General features: G+C 33.1%; 1 protein-coding gene across 1 annotated transcript in view; it reads left to right on the top strand.

The window, feature by feature from the left end:
- Nucleotides 1-17163, top strand: part of LOC114332431 (zinc finger protein 235-like) — a 30908-nt gene extending 13745 nt beyond the window's left edge. Inside the window, exons 3-4 of the mRNA XM_050654266.1 lie at nt 4465-4581; nt 15812-17163. Coding sequence (XP_050510223.1) covers nt 4465-4581; nt 15812-16917 — 1223 coding nt within the window. The 3' untranslated portion in view covers nt 16918-17163. The remainder of the gene's footprint in view (nt 1-4464; nt 4582-15811) is intronic.
- The last annotated feature ends 1769 nt before the right edge of the window (nt 17164-18932 follow it).

Here is an 18932-nt window from a genome sequence, read left to right as displayed (position 1 = left end):
AAAGCTGATTCCCGATTTGAGCCAAAAGGAAATTCCTCTGATAAAATTGCTTAAAAAAGGAATAAAATGGAATTGGAAAGAAGAACAGGAGGAAGCTTTCGAAACATTAAAACGAGAATTCTCAAAAGGAACGAAAATATACCACCCCATTTACAATTTACCTTTTATACTCCGAACTGATGCGTCCATACAAAAATTTGCAGGAGTTCTGTCTCAAATACAAAACGACCAAGAAGTACCGATATGTTTTATATCTCGAGTGACTAAAACACATGAAAGAAAATATAGTGTTACAGAATTGGAGTTTGCCAGTGTACTATATTGCGTAAACAAATTGAGGTTTTACTTATTGGGAGCAAAATTCACAATCGAAACAGACCATGCAGCTTTAGTACATATCATGAAGAATAGATTAGTAAATAATAGAATACATAGAGGCATTCTATTATTACAGGAGTATGATTTTGAGTTCCGATATATAAAAGGAAAAGACAACATAATAGCCGACGCTCTAACACGGGATGAGGACACCGGAAAAAAGGAAACAATTACTCTACAGGTGGGACTAAATAGATTAATACAAGAAGAAGGGATATATTCTTTAAATGAGATAAGGACAAACCAGGAAGACCTAGAGGAAAGAGAGAAAAGAAGAGCGGAAGTAGAAAATAACATATATTTTAAGAGAATAGACGGAAAGGAACTATATTTAGTGACACAGACATTGGCCGAAAAGATAATAAAGAAATTACATGAGGACAATGGGCATATCGGTAGCAGAAAAGTTTGGCTCGTTTTTAGGGAAAATTACATAAGCCGACAGGATTACCGCATTGCAAAGGAAATTACCCAGAAGTGCGATGTATGTCAAAAATATAAGAGTCGGAATTTCAAAAACGAAAATGTTGCCAAAAATATTGAAGCCCGAAACAAACTAGACATTGTAGCAATAGATATGTTAAGCGATCTAATTATGACCACTAAAAGGAACAAACATATTCTGGTAATGGTGGATGTGTTTTCAAAATACGTAAAATTATATAGTTGCCGCACCACAAAGGGGGAAGAAATATTAAGAAAAATCGACAATTTTATAGCCATAGTAGGAACACCAAAAAAGATTCTACTGGACAATGCAACGTATTTCCGAAATGATCGTTTCAAGGGACAACTTCGAGAACGAGGAATAGAGACAAATTTTGTCAGCATCAGGCATCCACAGAGTAATCCTTCTGAACGATTCATACAGGAAGTGACGAAATTTCTCCGCATTGCAACAGATGGTCAACATCGCCACTGGGACAGGAAAATGGCGGAAATAGAAAGGTATCTAAATACAATTCCGAGCACAGTAACAAAAGAGACCCCAGAATACATCATGAAGGGTGTACTGCCGATAAGGCCATGGGAAGACCAAGAGCCAAAAGAATATCACCAGGTGATTGAAACCGTACAGAGAAGATTACGGCGAAGCAACGAAAAATATATCCAAAGACAGGAACAAAATAGAAAAAGAAGACCAGTGACTTTCCAAAAGGGTGAAAAAGTACTCGTGAGGGCATTACGAGTATCAAATCTTCCTGGGGGCATTTGCGCAAAGTTGATGCCTGTTTTCGAAGGCCCGTACATCGTGAATAATGAAAATGGGATAAATAGTTATGAGTTGAGGCACAGGAACTCGGAAAAGATCCGAGGAATTTATAATATTCACGATGTATACAAATATCACGAATAAAATACAGAATTCCATGAAGTAGATAGTAAGTTAGGATATAAGACGTAGATTAAAGTAAGGAAATATACAGGGAGTTGGTTTTGCCTCGAGAAAATTTATTTAAAAAAGCAGATAAATTTTATCGAATACAAGGCGGGGATTTGTTATATTTCTATTTGATATGAAAATTAAATTTTGATAATTATAAACAGAATTCAATTTAATATAAAATATTTTCAATTTTCTCAACCACGGGCATATAAATTTAAAACAACCTGTATACAACAAATTGTTATATTTAATTTTAAGAAGTGATTAAATAAGACTCAAGTGAAATCGATAATAGGCCATTATCGTTTGTTCGCGGAAGGATCGATCATTAGCCGATGCTAAATAAGACTAAGTGGAAATAGAGAGTAGGTCATTAAAATTTGTATATAGTAGAAAGTAATTTTAGAATGGGAATTAACTATTTTCTTTGAAATCCATTAAGCATATTTAGAAAGTTTAAAAATTGGTTTTGAGGAATACTGCGAATGAGAGTTGGTGGTGGAAGTTTGATTTGTGAATCTGGAAGGGATATTTAGAAAGCAGGGGAATGAATGACAAATAGAGATCAGAATGTTTTGAGCTGTCGAGAAGTGAAGTCGAGTAGTAGACGGTAGTGTACGGAGAGTGAGAAAGCCTGTGTAGTTCCGTGAGTGTGAAGTATCTATCGTAGAACGAGAGGTAGGCCAGGTTGAGAGTAAAAGAACCTCCTTGAGCCAAGAGTTCCCGGTAGCTGATTGCAGTTTCGAAAAAGGTAGAACACAGCATCACGACAGAAGCAGGAAACGAGAGCTATACGAGCTAGTTTCAGAGGAGAACATTACTGGAAGCCAGGACGAGGTTTGGATTGCAGCCAAGGATAGCAGGAAACGGGTCTTGTGTGAAGACATTCTCAGTGCACCAGAAAAAGGTCAGTCTCATTTGTTTGGACATGAATGTATGGGTTTTTCGTAGTAAATACCACATTTAAAATTGAAGAAACATAATCAATAATATCAGAAAAGCTTCATCAAACTTAAATAGAATTGTTGCTAATAAATCATAATAGTTAAATGTTAATAAAAACTTTCAATTGGAAATCAAAAGAAAATAAGATTCCCATGTGTAAATGTTATGTTTAAGAAAAATAAGATATAGCAAATATTAAGCAGTGATTGCCATTTAAATAAAATAAACAATATTTTGATTACAATTGTAACCCATATGTGTTATTATTTTACTTTTTTCTTTCCTATCCCGATTAGGAACCATTAAGAAATACTTAGAAGCCACGTATGTAAGTAATTAATTTTATAAAAAGCCCTGAGATTGAAAACATATTGATATGTGATCTGGTAAATTAATTAGATTATTATTAATGCATTGATTAAATTAAATGACATATAAAAATATTATCTCATATCAATAATCAAGATCACAACAATATATATATATATATTAATAAATAAATAATACAGAAAAAAATCGATGAAAAATAACTTTTGGATATCTAATATCCAAAGTTTCTAACGAGGAAATAAATAGTAGAGAAGAACTTCTTGAGCGAATTCGAGACGCCCTCCAATAAATGAAGAATAACCCTGACGAAATTATGAAGTCAGTCAGACAAATAACAAAAAAAAAGACTTTGTCTTCGACAAGGTGGGGGCCGTTTTGAACAATTACTATAATTTTAATAAGTTTCTTTTTTGAAAAATTTTTTTTTTTTAATTTGTAAGATAGTTTGTTGATTAAAGTTATGTATTTTTTGTGGACACTTATTATTTATTCATTAATTAAAGGTGAATATTTGTTATGAATTATTTGTCGCCATAATAAAAAAACACTAAAATGTTAACATTTAACCAATTTAGATTAAATAATGGTATTAACTAAAATTAAGTCACAGTTTAATTTTTTTAATTTGAGCTCTCGCAATTCACATAATTTCAGAATTCAAATTCAAAATTTTACCAGAAAAATCATTTTGCCGAACATTCAACCACTAAATTTAGTTTTTCGTCCTATTTTTAAGTGCAAAATCCATTTAAAAAAAATGTACAGGGTGTTTTTTGGGTGTTTTTTCCAATATTTTTTAATCCGGCCCTGGAATTCTTATAATTTTAAATAAATTAATTGTTTGGGCACTTTAAATAATATTCAGTGTTAAATATAAAATAAATATACAGTGTGTTTAACAAGTTTTAAGTATTATTTTATTTTTTTTACTTCGAGCTCTCGCAATTCGCATAATTTCAGAATTCAAATTCAAAATTTTACCAGAAAAATCATTTTGCCAAAAATTCAAAGTATACCAATAAATTTAGTTTTTCATCCTCTTTTCAAATACAAAATCCATTTTAAAAAAATTTAATGTACAGGGTGTTGTTTTTGGGTCGGAACATTTTTCCAATATTTTTTAATCCGGACCTGGATTTTTTACAATTTTAAATAAGTTAGTTGATTGTACACCTTAAATAATATTTCCGTGACAAATATAAAATAAATATACAGTGTGGTTAAAAAGTTATGAACCAAATAAGAAAATGGTAAAATAGATAAAACACCCAGTAAGTATCTTTGTTATTAATGAAGTAAGACCCATTAAGTATGGTATTTTTGAGACCGCCTAAGTGTCCTCTTTCTACAGTTAACGTATGTTACTTTCCCAATGAAACACCCTGGATAACTAAACCCTTTGATGTAAATGAATTTTTTTTAAGATCGGGCGGTAAAAGTTGAAATTAAGGAAGATTTTGTTGAAGGTGATCCAAGATATATAGACAGCCAACTATCTACCTCCCTTGATCTGGAAGACTTGAAGGATGAAGATACCTCAGGTGATATAAATAATAAAAATATTTAGGTTAAACTTATTTTTTAGCTTTTGTTTATTCCACAGTTAATTTTCAATCGTCATCATTGGCTCATGGTGACCATGACTCATGCCCATGGTGCGTCTTGGCCTGTTCTAGAATCAGTTTCCATTCCTTCCTATCCTTTGTCTTGGTTTTACAATTTCGTACTCTTAACACTCGTAAATTGTCTTCCACCTGGTCACAGAATACACCAACGACAAGGAGGAACAGCTTGGTCGGTCCCTATGATGTTTAGACCAGTAAGGATCTGCGAAAAACGTCTATTTTTGGATGTGAGAGGTGGCATTCGGATTTTTGCATATAAAGTTAGGTGACACCTTCATTAATAATAATTGACTTATGCTCCTTCTCAAATATGCCCGGAACATTAATAAAATAATTAAAATATTTAAAAATTTCGAAAAACATCGATTTTTTTCTGCTTTCTTTGCTTATAACTTTAAAACGATTCGTTTTGGAACAAAGTCGTAGTGAAATAAAATAAAGATAATTAAATTTTGTATGATATACGACTGGTAAAAAATGTCTTAAGGTATTACCTTTTCTGCAATGTAGCAATAAATACAAAATAAGGGGGCAAAATAAGTGTGTTGTTATTCAATATTTTTTAACCACTTTGGTCGCACTTAGAACCTTAGTAATTCGCTTAGGAAATTCTTTGTAACATACTTAAATCGTGTACCAAATTTCATTAAAATCGACCTAATAAATTTTGCATAATAAATTTGCAATCTAAATGTTTTTAAAAAAGTTCAAATTTTTTAAAATCTTTCTGAACAAAAAGTAGACCGCATTTAGAAGTTGGCTAATTTTTTTACATATAAAGAGGTGCTCTACCTATCTAATACACTTTACAGAATTAAAATCGGATTATTTAAGGGGCCCCAGCAATGTCTTAAATTTATAAACAATTTTTTGGCTTATAAACAAATAGCTTTGTTTAATAATAAAAAAATTAATTTTTAGCAATGCAAATAATTAAAACCGGTATAAAACAAAAATGAATAACCATTTTCAATTTCGTTGCAAAACGAAAATACAGCCGAACCATATTCCAGTCCAATCAGAGAGTGCCGCAAGCACCTCTACCGGTTTCGAAACTTATTAGTCTCTCATCAGGAGGCACATATGCTGCTCTCCCTGATCCAACCAAAACAAACCCCAGCGTGCAGTCCCGAATTGCAACGAATGAAATGGCATAGATGCCCTAGCGGCAACTGCTAGCAAAAGACTAAGTTTTCACTCTAATGGCACATAACATATCCCACCAGAATGAAAACAATGGGAAGGTTCCCATTGTTTTCATTCTGGTGGGATATGTTATGTGCCATTAGAGTGAAAACTTAGTCTCTTCTTTCTAAAACCGGTATAATTTGACTTAAACTTCCAAATGCTGTCAGCAGAATTGCTATTTTATTTTTTAATCAAACGTTATTCGCGTTCAAAAATTGCATTTCTCGATTTTTTGAAAGTTCCACCGCGTTGATCTCGAAAACTATGCATCCTACGAAAAAACTTGTAAGAACATTTTTTGCTTAGAATTACCCAAGAAATACAAAAAAATGTTTTATTTTGCGAAAAATCGATTTTATGTAATTCCTCAAGTTCTTTGTTTATAACAATCTTATCGACATCCGGATCAACTGTTACCCAAAAAAGTCGTGTTCTACGGGTCAAAATACATAAAAAAAACTTGGGTAAGTCCATCTAAATAAAGGAGCCCGTGGCACCCCCTCCTGGCCACAGCACTAATTTGTTTATAAGCCAAAAAATTGTTCATAACTTTAAAACATTGCTGAGGCTGCTTAAATAATCCGATTTCAATTCTGTAAAGTGCATTAGATAGGTGGAGTACTTCTTTATATGTAAAAAAATTGACAAATCTTTGTATGTTCTAGTTTTTGTTGTGCAAGATTTTAAAAAATTTTAATTTTTAAAAAAAAGTTTAGATTGCAAAATTATTATGCAAAATCTAGTAAGTCAATTTTAATGAAATTTGGTGTACGGTTTTAGCACATTACAAAAATTTTCTAAGCGAATTAGGAAGGTTCCAAGTGTAACAACCTAAGTGATGGAAAATCATTGAATAAGGACAGGCTTGTTTTTCTTGAAATTAATGTGGAAGGAAGGATTATCTGGGGTACTTAGAAAATGAGACACGCCATGTTCAGTTCAATATCAACGACTATTTTATTTCAATACGTCACATAGGCAACTTACAATACAATACAATATGTTTACATTGGTTATCAACCGATGGCGCTACATGTATTAAAATACTTATTTTTTGATACATCTCAACACCCCCACTTATCAAAAAATCTAAACCTTCAAACCTAAACCTAGCCTAAATTTAGAATTTTTAACATTCTTCAACCCTTTAGTAAGGATGTCAGCCAACATTTCATCAGTACATAAATACTTCAATTCAACAACATTATTTTGAACAGCCTCTCTGATAAAATGGTGACGGATGTCAATATGTTTTGTTTTTTCATGGAATACTGGATTCATACATAACTTCTGAGCCCCTTGATTGTCATTATACAAAACAACTGATTCCAGTGTTCCTTGAATTTCTGACAACAAATTTCTCAAATAAATGGCTTCCTTAGTAGCCTCCCCTAAAGCTACATACTCTGCTTCAGTGCTAGAAAGAGCCACTGATTTTTGTTTAACACTCTTCCAAGAAATTGCACCACCCGAAAGTTTAAAAGCAAAACCTGTGTAAGATATTCTATCTAACTTATTTGAGGCCCAATCAGCATCAACAAACCCTGTTAAATCTAAATCATCCCTTTTATATGTCAAACAAATATCTTTAGTCCCCTTTAAGTACCTCAATATCTTTTTAGCACATTTCCAATGATACTCATTATGACTTTTATTAAATTGACTTAGAAAACTTACACTATATGCAATGTCTGGCCTTGTCAAAACTGCTAAAAACATTAAACTACCAATTGACTTTTGATATAAAGGATTTTCAATTTTTTCTTTGCAACTACTTTCTCCAAAATCAAAGCTATCTATCGGTGAGCTTACAGCATTGCACTGGTCCATATTAAACTTTCTTAATAAGTTTGCAATATAAGCACTCTGGTCTAATCTAATAGTATCTTTATCCCTATGAATTTTCATACCAAGACACAATTTTAACTGACCTAAGTCTTTAATTTTAAATTTTGAACATAATTCTGCCTTTAATAAATCAGTTTGGGCTTTATCATTACTAAAAATAATAAAATCATCCACATATAGAGCCACTACAACTAAGCTCTTATCAATTTTCTTAATATAGACACATGATTCATAATCTGATTTATTAAATGAGAGGCCAATCAAAATTTTATTCACTTTTTGATACCAGGCTCGAGAAGACTGCTTTAATCCATAAATGGCCTTTTTTAAATAACAAACTTTATTTTCATTGCCTTTAAAAACATAACCTTCTGGTTGACGCATGAATACTGTTTCTTGCAAGTCACCATTTAAAAAAGCTGTCTTCACGTCCAAGTGAATAACATCTAAATCTAACTTTACAGATAAGGCTAATAACAATCGTAAACTTGAATACCTTATTACAGGAGAGAACGTCTCCTCATAATCCACACCTTCACGTTGAGTGTATCCCTTAGCCACTAAGCGAGCCCGATAACACACCCGATCATCACAATCAACTTTGGTTTTAAAAACCCACTTACACTCAACTAAAGTTCCACTTTTTGGAGTATCGACCAACTCCCATGCATCACTTTCTGCAAAAGACTGCATCTCTTCATCCATGGCCCTCTTCCATCTGTCCGAATCTGGTCTGGATAGAGCTTCTGACACACTGGATGGGATATCTTCTAGATCTACTTGCTGTTTATGACACTGAAATGTCACATAGTCTTTGAAGACCTTGGGCTTCTTCGTTCTATCGGATCGTCTTGAGATACTTGGTATTTCTGGTGTGATCACTTTATCTGGAACATACTCTGGGTCATTTGAGTCATCTCTGAGGTCATCATCCAAAATATTATGGTTTTCTTCCTCATCTGAGAGTCTATCTTGGTCTGGATCCCCCACTTGAGGTAATGCCTCTGTCAATGCAATCTCATTGCTTGGTGATTCTAAAAAATCAAAGTTTTTAAGCAGTTTTGGTTTTTCATTAATGACCACATCTCTACTGGTAATTACACTCTTCTTAATGGGATCATAGAGCCTATAGCCCTTTACATTTTGACCATAACCAACCAAGAACATCTTCTCTGCCTTTTTGTCAAACTTCTGTCTTTTTTCTTTGGGTACGTGCACCATTGTCTCACTACCAAAAATTCGAACATGACTCACATCTGGCTTTTTATTATAGAATAGTTCATACGGTGTTCTACCTTTAAGACCTCTGACCACAGACCTATTTCTTAAGTAAGCAGCTGTATTAATGGCTTCAGCCCAAAACTGTTTAGGAAAATCTGCATCGAACAACAAGCACCTCGCCTTCTCCACCAGCGTACGGTTCATTCTCTCCGAAGTACCATTCTGCTCTGGGGTGTAAGGATTTGTTTTTTGATGTGTTATACCATTCTTACTTAAAAAAGATTCAAAGTCAGCACTACAAAATTCTCCTCCGTTGTCAGACCTAAAACATTTGATTTTGTGCCCTTTTTGGTTCTCAACTAGCAATTTAAATTCCTTAAACCTATCTAGAGCTTCACTTTTGTGTTTTAAAAAATAAACAAAAACCATCTTACTCAGGTCATCTTCAAGAACCAAAAAATATCTGGATCCTCCGATGGACATCACCTCCATGGGACCACACAAATCACCATGCACAACCTCAAGTAGTTCTGCAGCACTATTACTACTACTCTTGAACGGTAACCGAGTCTGCTTTCCCTCACAGCACACCTGACACAGATTATGCAAACTTGTCCGCACTTTATAGTCCAAGCCTGCAACTGCCCCGTCCCTCATTATACCCAAGTCTCTAAAGTTGATATGACCGAAACGTCTATGCCATAAATCACAACCATCTTGAGAATACGTAGAGAACGCCACTGGCTGAGACTTGACAAAATTAAGTCTATAAACTTGATTTATTAAATCAGCTGTAGCCACACTTGTACCTTTACTATTAAAAATCTCACAACCTTTCTGGTTAAAAACAACCTTGTTGCCATTTAAAATCAACTGGCTAACTGACAGTAAATTGGTTGTAATATTTGGTACACAATGAACGTTTTTAACTACAATGTCAAAGTTTTTGTTGTTACTTACTGTAGTTAACTCTACTTCTCCGGTACACAATACAGACATCTTTTCATTGTTGGCTACTAAAATTTCTTTGAGCTCCATATCCTGGGATGCATTCTTAATCCAGTCATTTCTTGACGTTAGATGCACACTAGCTCCAGAGTCAATGTACCAATCACTATTATTAAATCCACCATTTAAAAAGACCGCACTAAAGGCACTTTTATCTTCCGGTTTTCTCTGCTGTTTTCTAAAATGCTCAAACTCCCGTTTCAAAATTGGGCACTTGTTTTTATAATGGCCGACCTCTTTACATCCATAACAAACCACATGTTCTTTGTTTTTGTTATGACTGTCATTTCTGTCATTGTTTTTGGAACTACCACCGCCCTCTTTGGGATGTTTTCGGAACTTGCCTTGACTTTGGCTTACAAAAGCACTACCGGTAGATTTTTCACTGTTGTTACAATCTTTCTGCATATCGATTAACTTGGATTTTATTGAATCTGCTGTTACTTTAATGCCCGAATGTTCCAAAGCCATTTGCATTGGAGCGAATCTATTCGGCAACCCCGCTAGTAACAACGAACCGACCCATTCACTAGTAATTTCGAATCCACTCCGAGTTAATTTCTGGGCTGTTTCAATCATCTGCCCTATATACTGTTCCATACTATCACAATTATCTAGTCGTATATTTATGAGAGTCCTAAGTAAATCAATCTTTCGCGTAAAAGTTTTCTCACCATACAGTTTTTTTAGTGCTATCCACACGTCAAACGCTGTTTTTTCTTCGCGAATATGTACGTAAATGGAGGGATCGATACACAAACAAAGTTTTGCTCTCGCTTTCTTTTGCTTGTCTTCATCTTTTTCCCCGCCCTGTACCAGGCAATCACATAGTCCATCGAGCACAAACACGTTTTCGATTGCAAACGACCAGTCATCGTAATTCTCACGACCCATTAATTTTGGAACACTTGCTAAATAATTAGCCGTCGCCATTTTCTGTCTACGAACAACGAACAAACTGCTAACTCACTTTTCACTTGACCCTACGTGACAACGTTACCAGAAAAACCTTCAACTTATTACTTCAGGTTAAGACTTCCTTAAAACTCGTTAATTGGGCCCAAAACCTCTTGAAATTAATGTGGAAGGAAGGATTATCTGGGGTACTTAGAAAATGAGACACGCCATGTTCAGTTCAATATCAACGACTATTTTATTTCAATACGTCACATAGGCAACTTACAATACAATACAATACGTTTACATTGGTTATCAACCGATGGCGCTACATGTATTAAAATACTTATTTTTTGATACATCTCAACAGTTTTGCCCCCTTGTTTTATATTTATTGCTATTTTGAAGCAAGGGTGATAAATTAACACATTTTTAACCAATCGCATCTGATAGAAAATTTAATTATCTTTGTTTTATTCCTATAGGACTTTGTTCTAAAATAAATAGTTTTTAAGTTATAAGCAAAAAAAGTAGAAAAAAAACGAAATTTTTTGAAATTTTTAAATATTTTATTTTTTGAAGATATTCTTCTTTAGCGGCGAATCGATTGAGGGTAAAATTGTACATCAACCACGCGCCTGCGCACACTGACAGTATGTAGTTCATTGCTAACCTTTTAAGATAGGTATGTATGTATCTGTAACCGTGCAAATAAGTCATTAAAAGAATATATTAGTGGTTTTAGGAAATGTATTATTTATTGTAATTCTTGTGTTTTTGGATTTGTGTTTCCCTGTAGTAAAATAATAAAATATGTAGGCATACCATTTTTACAGTTTGTCGCCGTGTTGTGTAATTATATCCGAAACTTACGTGTCAATTCAAGTGGCTCGATGGCGTAGTTGGCAGAGCGGTGGGACAGAGAACGGAAGGTCGCGGGTTCTAATCCTGGACGATTCATACTTTTTTTTATTTTTCGTTACTTTAATAAAAAAATTTGAAAGTGGTAGATAAGAAAGTTAGTTTAAATTTTTAAATAAAATACAAATAACCTGTTAAGTATATTTACTTCGTTTAAATTACCTATATAATAGAAGAATATCTTCTTACGTGCGTACAAAGTACACACACATTCTTTTTTATTAATGTTCCGGGCATATTTGAGAAGGAGCATAAATCAATTATTATTAACGAAGTTATCGCCTAAATTTATCCGCAAAAATCTGAATGCCACCTCTCACATCCACCTAAAAACAGATCAACAAACTGGAACATGAAGTAAAAACCACTTCTATGTAAAAGGTATATTTACTAAAAATTTTTAGAATCCCAATGGATTCAATAAAATGAGTTCATCAGAACGTTTTCAAACCTATCGGTCCATCATCAGTGATCTAAAATCAAATAAGTAATCCCACTATTAAAATTGAAAAGATGGTTGAAATTGTGAAAGTTAAAAAAATGTGGTTATGATTACTTACTTGAATACTTGCAAAATAGCCCCAGAACCAAACAATGGTTGTGATTATAAATAAATCTACATTATGTTGAAATAAATTTAAAATGGCTAAACGCCGATGTTCAAGGATTAAACCTCTGGGAACATGGTGAAACTCTACCCGAGGACCCAATCAACCATCTTCGGTCAACGATGACTACTAAGTGTCAAAGCTATGTAAGCAAGCATTTCCTTACATAGCTTTGACACTTAGTAGTCATCGTTGACCGAAGATGGTTGATTGGGTCCTCGGGTAGAGTTTCACCATGTTCCCAGAGGTTTAATCCTTGAACATCGGCGTTTAGCCATTTTAAATTTATTTCAACATAATGTAGATTTATTTATAATCACAACCATTGTTTGGTTCTGGGGCTATTTTGCAAGTATTCAAGTAAGTAATCATAACCACATTTTTTTAACTTTCACAATTTCAACCATCTTTTCATTTTAATAGTGGGATTACTTATTTGATTTTAGATCACTGATGATGGACCGATAGGTTTGAAAACGTTCTGATGAACTCATTTTATTGAATCCATTGGGATTCTAAAAATTTTTAGTAAATATACCTTTTACATAGAAGTGGTTTTTACTTCATGTTCCAGTTTGTTTAACTATAAGGTATACAGCCAATCCAGGGAACTACCCCTTTTTAGTAAAAACAGATCCTTACTTTTCTAGTTAGCATGTACTTAATTTTAGTATTCATTTGACATTACGTAAATAGTACACTGAGAAAAGTCTCACTTATTTCTGGCGTTTATCACCAAAATTATACTGCACTCTGCACTGACAAAAAGGTTGCATGCAGGGTCGGCTTAATATGGTAAATTATTATAATTTACCGATAGTCTGGGCATATTATCAAAGAATAGGCCATTTTTGGGAAAAGTTATTTACCAGCAATTTTATTGCTTGAAATCGAATCTTATGATTGTATATATTAATAATATAGGTATGCAAAGTCCGCAGATAGTGTGCTACTTTTTTTATAAACAAAATGGCGCCCGAGAATCGTGTTTTTTCTTCAATTTTTGCTCTATAACTCCAAAGATTTTAACTTTACACCAAAAACACCCAAATAAAAATTCACCATAATTAAATTCTGCATAGAGACGTGTTTTTCCCGATTTACTTCGACGAAAATTTTCCCCGTAAAATGCGGGTGTTTCCAACAAAATCTTTAATTTTCAACTAAAATTTTAGATAAGTAATTGTTTATCAATAATTAAATATCTTGGTAATATAAAAGGCCTTTTCGTGTAGATTATAATTCCAGGAGGGGATGGAAATTGAATTAACAGTTTAGCAACAATTGAATTGTTAATTAAAAATTTACGGTCGCTATAATAACCACAATAATTATGATACATAAGAATAACTGATTTTTGTATAAACAGACACTGCACCTATCTAATGTACTTTACAGAATTAAAATTGGACTATTTAAGCGGCCTCAGGAATATTTTAAAATTATAAACAATTTTTTGGCTTATAAACAAATAGTATATCTCGGGAAATATTAAATTAAATTAAATCATGAAAACGGTATTCGAAAACAAGCGGCAGGCCGCTTCTTTTAAAAGAAAAAACGTTTATTTGTGATGAGTGGTTCCTGAGATACAACCGGTCAAAGTTGACCGGCATTTACGGCAAAGTTATAAACAATAGGATCATAATTTTCGAACCATCACCTTTTTATTTTTCTCCTCTTTCTCCACAGCAATTTTCATATCTTTAACATACTCATAACATATATTATTATAATAAAAACTATCGATATTACGAGTGAAAATTGCCAAAAATAGCAAAATTGAAATAAAAAATTAGGTTGGAGAAAATGTAATCTCAAAGTTCAAAATTGGTATACGTTAAAAAAATGCATTTTCTCGGCTTCCCATGGAGCAATTTTCTTCATTCTTTTTTTGTTCCTAAGTAACTCCAGTAGAGCCATCTAACTTACGCATTATTAAATGTCAAAGTTGCTTTTGTTTTGTTATAATAAATTTATTTATTTATTATAACAAAATTTTTTAATTTATTTAAATAAAGATTGTTTAAATAATTATACAGCTTTCAAATGAGAATATTTGTGTTTTTAACGTTAAAAGGTACACTTGTAGTAAGTTTATCTAAAAAAAGTCTACAACTGGAAAAAATATGTAGTTTTCTTTTCTTATAAATAAATTAATCTACTCGAGTGCGGCTATTCTACTCGAGTTACTTGGGAACAAAAAAAAGAATGAAGACAATTGCTCCATGGGAAGCCGAGAAAATGCATTTTTTTTACGTATACCGATTTTGAACTCTGAGATTATATTTTATCCAACCTAATTTTTGATTTCAATTTTGCTATTTTTGGCAATTTTCACTCGTAATATCGATAGTTTTTATTATAATAATATATGTTATGAGTATGTTAAAGATATGAAAATTGCTGTGGAGAAAGAGGACAAAAATAGAAAGGTGATGATTCAAAAATTATGATCCTATTGTTTATATCTTTGCCGTAAATGCCGGTCAACTTTGACCGGTTGTATCTCAGGAACCACTTATCACAATTAAACGTTTTTTCTTTTAAAAGAAGCGTCCTGCCGCTTTTTTTCCAATACCGTTTTCATGATTTAATTTAATTTAATATTTCCCGAGATATTCTATTTGTTTGTAAGCCAAAAAATTGTTTATAATTTTAAAATATTCCTGAGGCCGCTTAAATAGTCCAATTTTAATTCTGTAAAGTACATTAGATAGGTACAGTGTCTTTTTATACAAAAAATCATAGTTATTCTTATATATCATAATTATTGTGGTTATTATAACGACCGTAAATTTTTAATTAATAATAATTCAATTGTTGCTAAACTGTTCTTTCAATTTCCATCGGCTTCTGGAATTATAATCTATACGAAAATAGCTTTTATATTACCAAGTTATTTAAAAATTTTAGTTGAAAATTAAAGAAGATGTTATTGCCAACCATTGTATGTCCATACTTTTTTTTAAGTCTTCTTTAATTATTTTTTGTGAGGAAAGGTATTTATTTTTATTACTCATTTCAATGTTCATTTAATGACGTATCATAAAAACAATTACGTAAAATTTAATATTTTTAAAGTAACGCTGTTTACAAGAGCTTAAACATTCAAAATCGATTTTCTCAAAAAGTACATTCACGGACATACAATAAGTGTGCTATAAGCCATCGATATGTACTAGTTGATATTTTTAAGTACTTCTGTTCTGTGTTACCGCTATTTTTGTCTGTGTTCTTCTTAAAACCAATAATGGGATTTATTGGTGTTTTTGTTCTTTTTTAATGTTTGAAATGTTAATAGAATAAGATATTTTTAATGTATTTAAAACGATGGACATTGCATACATTGATTATTACACACTTTTTTAAAAAATTAATCTGGTGGACATTGCTTTTTTTTGTTGAACCAAAACACTTTCATTATTTAAAAAAATATATTTTAATTTTTTTAGGCTTTCTTGAAGAGAAAAACATATCGGAAACTACGGAATCAATACTTGTACATTCATGTGATAAAGAACAACCAACGGGCCAGCCTGTCGAAGAAAAACCAAATTGTAAAATTTGTTTTAAGCAATTTTCCCATAGAAGTTCATTAAAGAGACACATGATAGTTCACAAAGGACAAAGGCCATTGAATAACCATACCAGGGGTCACACTGACGAAAAACATTACAAGTGTGAAATTTGTTTAAGGCGGTTTATTTATTCAATTAATTTAAAAAAACATATGACATCGCACACTGGGCAAAAACCTTCCCTAACAAACTACAAGTGCGGAATTTGTTTTAAGCAGTTTTTCCAGAAAAAATATTTGAAAAATCATTTGAAGCGGCACACTGAAGAGCAACAACATTACAAGTGTGAAATCTGTTTTAAGGAGTTTACTTATAAAACTTCATTGAATCGACATAAGAAAGTTCACATTGGCGAAAAACCTTACAAGTGCGAGATTTGTTTTATGCGGTTTATTTATAGAAGTCTTTTGGTTACACATACCCAGGTTCACACTGGGGAAAAACCATATAAGTGCGAAATTTGTTTTAAACAGTTTAGTCACGGAGGTCATTTAAAAAGACATTTGTTAGTACACACTAGAGAAAGACTTCACAAGTGTAAAATTTGTTTTAAGCAGGTTAAGGGTGGTTTAAAAGCACATATGAGTTTGCATACTGGGGAAAAACCTTTTAAGTGCAAAATTTGTTTTAAACGATTTACTCATTTGAACAGTTTAAAAGGACATATGCGATTGCACGGGCACGCTGAGGAAAAACCTCACAAGTGTGAAATTTGTTTTAAACAGTTTGGTGGAGCATTTAATTTGAAAGTACATTTGAGAGTGCACACTGGAGAAAAACCTCACAAGTGTGAAATCTGTTTTAAGCAGTTTTATAAAACAAGTAATTTGAAAGTACATTTGAGAGTGCATACTGGAGAAAAACCTCACAAGTGTGAAATTTGTTTTAAGCAGTTTTCTCAGGCTGGTTCTTTGAAAACACATTTGAGAGTGCACACTGGAGAAAAACCCCACAAAAGTTTAGTGTATCACACCATTTGAAAGATCATTTAAAATTGCATACTGATGAAAAACCTTACAGGTGCGAAAGGACCAGGCAACACTCCTTATGGAAAAGTGGTCCCGGTCAAATTTGATGAAAGTTTGGTCAATGATACTTCTTGATGTGTAGATTAAAAAAGTCCATGGCACCTGGGTCTGAATAACTAGTATTCTTGAGTTAGAGTCTTCTGAAGTTATTGGATTCGGGTGCTCGGTTTACGTTAAGTGCACTAATTTACGGTAAAGTGAACGAAAATATTTATTATTAGAAGAAGAGAAACTCATGTTCTTCATACATACTTGCGTGTTGTATATGAATTTGTGGTCAAAAATAGTTGGATCGTATTTTAGTCTTCAGAAAACCTCCGAAAAGTCTTCAGAAAACTAAAAAGTGCAGTATAAAATGTGCTGCTAGATCGATATAAGCATTATCATGTTTTCATGAATGCTTCTCAGTTATGCAATACCAGCAAAACTGCAGTTCGGCTTTATCTTTAGAAAACTACTGAACAGTGGCGGATCTAGGGAAGATAGGGGTAATTCCACCGGTAACATGTTCCAGAATTAATGAAATAACTTTATTTAACGAAAATGAACGAGATGGAGCCATCTAAACACATTTATAACCAAAGAGCGGATAGTGTGACGAAAAGACGTAAGCCCAGAGCACAGTCGCGCCCATATAAAAATTTTTAGGGGGGTGGCAAACGTGAAGATGTTGCACATTATATTTTGTATACTTTGAATAACCATATATAATTCAAAGCACCCGAAAAGCCAGGGGGTCACGGTCACCCCTGCCCATGGGTATGGGCGCCCATGGCCCAGAGTACGATTTAAGGACCAGAGAAGATGAGTTACGGGTGTTAAGAGTACGAAATTGGAAAACCAAGGCGGAGGATAGAATGGAATGGAAGCTGATTATCGAACAGACCGAAGTCCACCAGGGGTTCTACAGCCAATGATGATGAGCTTTTTAATACAAAATATTATGGAGAATAATTTTGTAGGGTTATTTTTATAACAACTATAATATTCATACTTAGGTATAATCATATAGAACAAATGGTCAATGGAGAAGGCTTCATAATCATGATTTTGCTAACTTTCCTGTTTTCGACTTAGACTACCTAAAACACCTTACCATTGGGATATATCAAATTAAACTGGCACCATCTTACATACAAGATAAAATAATAAGAAAAAATGACGAAGAGTTTCAAATTGATAAGAATATGGATGAACCGGGATTCATAAGAGTTCGAATATTTTCTAGGTTTCGGCAAGCTACAAAACACCAAGTATTCATTTCCTATACGGTTGATGAAGATAATGATGAAGATGAGCCTGTAGGAGAACCGATTGACGGGTACTACTGTACCTGTCAATCTGGTGCGAGAACTGTAGGTACTTGTGCTCATATCACCAGTGTGTTATGGTTTTTAGGCTTTGTATGACATCAACCCAATGTTAAGTATCCTGATAGGTCATTAGTTAACACGACGTATGATGCATCTAACCGAAATCAGCAAAATGTTAACATACGAATAGTCGAAGATGATTTAAACCCGATTTTTCCATAGACAATTGTAATTAATATTTAGCATTTACAAACTACCATTTACTTTGTTTTTTTTGTATTGAAATCAAGTCCATGTTCTCTAACTGTCTTATATCTGATATGCGGCACAAGTTTCATGTCAACTAATGTATTTTTTTATGTTTCAACAATTTTTTTTTAATTATTCTGGAACATGTTACGAGGGGAATTACCCCCATCCCCCTAGATCCGCCACTGTTCAGTAGTTTTCTAAAGATAAGGCAGAACTGTAGTTTTGCTGGTATTCCATAACTGAGAAGCATTCATGAAAACATGATAATGCTTATATCGATCCAGCAGCACCTTTTATACCGCACTTCTTTAGTTTTCTGAAGACTTTTCGGAGGTTTTCTGAAGACTAAAATACGATCCAACTATTTTTGACCACGAATTTATATACAACACGCAAGTATGT

The sequence above is a fragment of the Diabrotica virgifera genome, chromosome 6 (assembly GCF_917563875.1).
Source record: "Diabrotica virgifera virgifera chromosome 6, PGI_DIABVI_V3a".
NCBI lineage: Eukaryota > Metazoa > Arthropoda > Insecta > Coleoptera > Chrysomelidae > Diabrotica > Diabrotica virgifera.
The sequence above is the reverse complement of the archived record's forward strand: the minus strand, read 5'-3'. Positions and strand labels throughout refer to the sequence as shown.